Here is a 6,726-nt window from a genome sequence, read left to right on the forward strand (position 1 = left end):
CGGGGAAAAAAAAAAAAAAGATGAGAGAACCCATTTTCCTCAATCCCCAAACTTCCAACTTCCAAGCAAATCCAGTGCAAGCTTTCCACAGAAAACGAAAAGAAACATAAAGCAAAAATGGGAACCAGAGCCTTCACATCTAATTTGAACTTGATGAAGTATTCCATCTCGGAGACTGCAGAGAGTATTTAAGGAGAAAAACAAAACAGAAGCACTGACTGCTGGAGACACCGACATGACTGGGGCGCAGCGCCGATTCCAGCCACACGGACCCAGGAGGCGCTGGAGTAGCGTCCGAGTGTGCAGGGCTGGGGGCGTCAGCACGGCCCACCTGCAGGTCAGCGGACCGGGCGCGAAAGACTGACCACAGGCCTCAGCACAGGCAACGCACAGGCTAGGGACACGGCTCAGGGGTGCAACAGCAGAGAACAAACTCCAGGTCACCCGAGCTCAAGTTATAGACAGTGTCTTTACCATGTACAACTCTGGTCACGCCACTTGGTTTATTCAACAAGCACTCACTGAGCCGATGACTCTCCAGGAGACTAAGGATGTGATATGATTTTTTTTTTTCTCCTTTAACTAAGAAAGCCAAAAAGGATATACACTGCATACTGTATCACAGAGGATATAACTTCAATTCAACAACGTGAATTCAATTTATTGAGCACCTACTGTGTGCCAGATACTATCTAGGTACAGTAAGGGATAAGGAACAATCACTGCCTTTAGGGAGCTCGCTGACATGGTTCTCTGTCATGGCCATGACACTACAAGGAAGGTTCTATGTCCGGACACAAACAGCAAAGAGGAGAAAGTGATAATCTGGGGCAGTCAGAGAAGGTTTCCCAAAGGAAAAGAGTCCTCTGGGCTAGGTTCTGAATAAGCTGAGTCTGTTGTGTTCAGTTGCCAAGTTGTGTCCGACTCTTGATTTTAGATATATGAAACCCTGCAGACTCAGGTCAGTGGCACAGAACTACTTGAGAGGAACCCCTGCAGATGTTACAATCACACTGAGAAGCCTGGTATTTTCCTAATTTCTTGTCTGCCTCCTGCCTCTTGTGGACCCAGGACTAGCCCCATGAACATAGCCATTCATGTATCTCCCTCCATCAATGACATTCTGCTGCAGCTCCAGGAGAATCTCCATGTGACTAGCGCTGAGAAACTAAGGGGTTAAGCACACTGTTGGCTCATGAAGCCTCAAGAGGTTTCAGGCTGCTCCAACAAAGCAATCCCCTCACAAAAGTCTTAAAACAACAACAGCAGCAACAACAACACAGAAATCTAATGAAGACTTTCAATTCTAACCTTCTAGGGTCCGGGTCAAATTCTAAGCTTATAACCAAGAATGTCTCCCCCGAGTCTTCATCTATCATATGGAAGAAATACAGATCAAAAGACATCTATCTGTTCTCAGAACACACAAAATTTTATAGTAAATATTTCAAACCCAAGACATCACTGATTCAATGGATATGAGTGTGAGCAAACTCTGGGAGATAGTGAAGGACAGGGAAGCCTGGCATGCTGCAGTCCATGGGGGCTGCAAAATGTTGGACACGACTGAGAAACTGAACAACAAAAGGCCTTGTTACCTTTCTGGAGAAAAAATGCAGTAATTTCAGCTAGGGAAGATTTAGCCCAAATTTGATTCCCCAGTTGTTGAGATTTTAAAAGTGAACTTCCCTAACGGAATCACTTTAAAAGGAATAATGAGGACTTCCTGGCAGCTGAGTGGTTACAACTCCTACTTCCAATGCAAAGGATGCAGTTTGATCCCTGGTCAGGGAACTAAGATCCCACATGCTGTGCAGCCAAAAAAAAAATTGGGGTCTTCCTGGTGGCTCAGCGGTAAAGAATTCTCCTGCCAATGCAGGAGACATGGGTTCAATCCCTGATCTGAGAGGATCCCAGATGCTGTGGAGCAACTGAGCCCGTAAGCCACAACCACTGAACCTGTTTTCTAGAGCCCAGGAGCCGCGACTACTAAAGCCCAAGCACCAAGGGCCCAAGCTCTGAACTAAAGGAGCCACTGCAATGAAAAGCCTGTGCGCTGCTACGAGAGCAGCCCCTGCTCGCCACAGCTAGACGAAGCCCGCACAGCAACGAGACCCGTGCCGCCAAAGATAGATAAATAAAATTATATATAGAGAAAAAGGGACTTCTTTGTGGTCCAGCGGCTAATGCAGGACCCCCAATGCAGCTGGGGCCTGGGTCCAATTCCTGCTCAAGAGACTAGATCCCGTGTGCTGCCACTAAGCGTTTGCATACCACAACTAAAGATCCCAGAATGAAGACGCCCAGTGCGGCAGCTAAGGCCCGGCACAGCCAGATAAATACAACTAAAAATATTTTTAAATAAATAAAAAATATGTATTTTTAAATAAATAAAAGAACTAATTAACGCAGTTCTGTGGCAAATAACTAAAACAGTGTTTCTCCCGTGGCCCTATTAAACATCACGTTGATTACATTTACCCAGTGACAATAATCACAAATGAGCTATCGGAGTTCCAGTTTCTTACAAAGAAAAGTCCACTGAAGAGCCCCTCAGGCAATGATCTACAGGAGCTTCAGAGGTTTTCACAGAGAAAACTGACGGTTAAAGCATTCATTTCAAACGAAGAGGAGGAAAGAGTGCCCTCTTTAGGACCCAGGAGTTCTGACTCCCATGTTTGCTACAGGCACCTCTGTAAGCCACTTCCCCTCGCTGTATCTAAGTTTCCTCATCAATTAGAAAAAGAGAGAGAGAGACAGAGGCTGAGCAACATAAACTCTACACTGTCTCCAGTTTTAAGATGCCATTTAAAATAATTTTCTCTTTTCCTTAATAGCAGCCTTTCAGGGCCATAGGGACTCCTGCTGCCAGGAGCCAGAGTACCCTCATTTTCTCCTGCTAGCTCAAAGGCAATCAGACCCCAAAAGAAGCTTCTCGTGGTGAAGCAAAGGGCCTGCCATCCAAGTTATAAATTGTAATCTGGAGTCAAGACTATAGAAACAGTTGCTTTCCACTGCCCACAGGCAAAAGGAGATAAACTGTGAGCTGGTTATCACTGTTAAGTAACACAGAGCTATACTGAAATACACACCTTTTTGCTTCATATTCTCACTATCTGAAAACACTATAGATTGTATCAGCAGAGGCAAGGATCAAAACATGCCTCCTTAGACTATCTCCTACTATAAAGCTTAAGAAGAAACCCCCTCCCTTCAAGCAGACGTGCACACACAGCAATTACACCCTCGTCCCTGCCAGCCCAGCGGCAGCAACAGCCCAACAGTGACACCTGCTGGGGAAACTCCAGCAAGGGCCACTTGACAGCCAGAGAGCGTGGGACCCCCGGGAGGAGGAGGAGCTGCCGCTTCATTTACACCAAAATGCAAGCTCTCAGTTTATGAGGAAGTGGTGGCCCTTCTCTAATGGGTGTGCACTTAAAATATTTTATAATATACCTCATTTTTGAGGAGGCTGTCAACCTTCATGGTACACACCTCATCTCATTCAAGCTCATCTGAAAAGAAGCAACTCCATAAATAATGTATCCAACCACCGTATTAATACATTACTGTACAACGAGAACCATGCATCTGTGTATTTTGAATCTAAAAAGCATATATATAATTATTTACAGCAAGATGACAAGGGGTTTCATCTTCTGCAACATACATTTTCTAAATACTTGAACTCTTTTTATTTAAACCACAAATACATACTACCTCTTGTCTACAAAAAATTTTGACAGATCCTTAATAATAGTTTCAGGGTTTTAAATGGCATACATTATTAAGAAGTAACTATTAATATTTTAGTCACATGTGGTTACCTATGTAGTTCCTCAGATTACACTTGTCACATTTCAAAAGCTCAACAGCCATATGTGGCTGGTAGATACTATCCTAGATGGCACAGATACAGAACATTTTATTAGACAGCACTGCTCTAGAAACACATTGGAGTATTTTCAAACAAAATTATGTGATGACTGGATGGAAAGGAAGGGTAGGGAGTACAGACAAAAGTGTTGAAAATTTCTGGAGTCAGGTGATAAGCATATTATGGGAGCTCTATTTTTATGTTCTCTATTTTTATGTTTGAAGATTTCTATAATCAAAAAATTAAAAGAAAGAAAACAAAAATGGTTCACCTAAAAATACATCATCACTTTAAGAAATACACCATAGACAGCAGCTTGGAAAAATCTTTTTTACGCACACCAGAGTTCAAATTCCCATTCAGCAACCTACTGTGTGACCTTTAACAAGAAGCTTGACTTCTCTGAGCCTCTCCTTCCTCAACTTAAAGATGGGAAATTTAATACCTGCTTTGCACAGAGTTACTCTAGAAATTAGAAACAATGCAAAGCTAGAACACAGGAGTAGGCTCTCAGTTATTGGTATCTCTAATTATTATCAAACAGTAGAGTTTGTTTTAAATGACTCAGGTATTTCTCAGCACAGCAACACATGAAGAGTTGTTCTGCTAGAACAGAATGAACAAAGGCTAACCACAAGCCCACTGGTGCCAGAGCACCAGGTCCTCGTAGACTTTCAGAGCAGTAACTGAAGACAGTCCTTTCTGGTTGCCTTTAAACACACTTCCTGAATGCTGACGCATGTTGGGTACTATGCTTGCTACCATCTCGTGTGCTCAGAAGCTCAGTCATGCCTGACTCTGCAACCCCGTGGACTGCAGCCCACCAGGCTCCTCTGTTCATGGGATTTTCTAGGCAAGAACACTGGAGTGGGTTGACGTTTCCTTCTCCATCTTACCTCTTGACAAAAAGGAAGAACAGAGTCTCCGGCTCCTGACAGGGGTCATTACACAAAGCAAAATATTACAAAGACGGCAATGTAGGAGATATTAATCCAGAACTGGCCTCAACCATACGGGCACAGTATCAATCATTTCATCTATCTTTCCTATCATGACCAAGTCTCTCTGTGTTCTCAGACAGTAACTGCCCTTAAGTAACCGCTTTTATCTAGAATTCACCACACTCTTCCCTTCCTCAGGAGGCTATTTATTTAGGTGCTATTCCCCTAAAATAAAAAAGGTCTTTCCCTTTCCAGATCCTACCCTTCTTTCAAGGCTTGATTTCGCAACGCCTTCTTTGATGATACTTCCCTTTCTCTGAAATTAGACTACACTGAGTCTCAGTACCATACAATGGAGCATTTGGCTCATTTACATTTTTTATATAATTACATGTAAATAAGTCTTGCCTCTACAACAACACTCTATACTGCCAGTGGGCAAAGACCAGGTATTGAGCTTCTTTTGTATTCCTGACAGTGCCCAGCACAGTGCTGGGAAAAAAAAATGTAATTCAACAAGACTTATTAACTGGGCAACTCTCTAAAGCATCCTCCCAAAATAACAAGTACATGATGTGCACAATCCATATTCCCACCCTTGTTAGAAGCTTATGTCAGAGAAATTTCAGTTGCTTCAACAGAGGATGCAATGCAGAGAAATATGCTGCTTGAATCCAACAGGCATATTCTGGGAGTCGGTGATTACGCTAGATCTGACCTTTACAGAATTACAGAAAGAAGTCCCTAATAAATCAAGATAGATGCGCACGCAGCCATATACGGAACACGAGGTGGGCGATCAACTACACCCACGCTGTGTCTTCCATGAAAGAGCTGCCTGGGATGCCGAGCCGAGTATGGAGAGGCCTTCCTTCTATGAATCTCTTCTTCCCCATCTGCAGGTGATGTCCCTCTGGAAGATCTACTCAAAAAATCTTAAGTAACTTACTGTCCAAAACATATATATATATAGCTACAGGAAAAAAATAGTCCTCAATATATATCTATACACTATTTTATTTTCCTTTTGTCAAGTTGCAATGTTCCAAAAGATGAGGTTTAAGAAATTGTCCAAAGCAATACAAAGACCCAATACACTAATCTGTCCCAAGTACGGCTCTCTTCTACTATCAGAAATTTTTTTCCCTCTAGCCTCTCTGGGATATTGTGTTGTTTAACGATAACCAGCCCTGCACAGACAATCCTTTTAGGAGGCCAAAAAGCAGAGTGGAGGAAGTTCATGGTTCTACCTCCTCACGCCTCTCTAAGCTCACCCACAACTCTCCTTTAAGGCTACACGTCACGTGAGCCGAGCCAGAGTCACATGAGAGAGCAGAGTCGCTGGACTCAGGCTGCCAGGCCTTATCCTCTCTCTGCCACCACAGCAAGCTTTTCCACGAAGACGCAATGGAAGCTCAGGAGATCAGAACCAGGTGCATGGGTCCCAGACGCTCCAGATGCAGCCACCAAGACCCACAGGGCTGAAGAAGAGGCACCAGGAGAAAAAGGGGCGTGGGAGGAGACCGGGAGGCCTCTGCTTACCTCCTGAGAGAATCCTCCTCAGAGCTCTCCTCCGGCAGATCCTGATGTAAGGCCTCCTGTGACACAGTTCCAGATCGGCTGGCCTGGGTGTAAATGCGTTCCCAGTGGCCCGTCTCCTGGTTGAAGGCCACCCCCACAGTCCTCTCCTCCTGTGGGCTGGCAGAGTTGCCCAACTCCAGCCTGCTGGAGCTGGCCGTCTGGCCCTCAGTCCGCTCGAGAGGGGGCAGCTGGCTGCCACTCGCGGCCATGCCCTCAAAGGTGCCGGGGACCTGCCAGGAGGCGCTGGCCTCGCCAGAGGAGTAGTTAGGTGTGCTTCTTTCCCAGCGCAGAGGGTCGTTGTTGAAGGGCAGGAGATTGTGGAAAGCG

At 44.8% G+C, this 6,726-nt stretch overlaps 1 protein-coding gene across 1 annotated transcript in view; it reads right to left on the reverse strand.

Moving 5' to 3' along the window:
- AMBRA1 (autophagy/beclin-1 regulator 1) overlaps positions 1 to 6,726 on the reverse strand; it is a 173,299-nt gene that overhangs the window by 130,288 nt on the left and 36,285 nt on the right. Inside the window, exon 9 of the mRNA XM_010842452.1 lies at positions 6,361 to 6,723. Coding sequence (XP_010840754.1) covers positions 6,361 to 6,723 — 363 coding nt within the window. The remainder of the gene's footprint in view (positions 1 to 6,360; positions 6,724 to 6,726) is intronic.

The sequence above is a fragment of the Bison bison genome, unplaced genomic scaffold, assembly GCF_000754665.1.
Source record: "Bison bison bison isolate TAMUID 2011002044 unplaced genomic scaffold, Bison_UMD1.0 scf7180017864178, whole genome shotgun sequence".
NCBI lineage: Eukaryota > Metazoa > Chordata > Mammalia > Artiodactyla > Bovidae > Bison > Bison bison.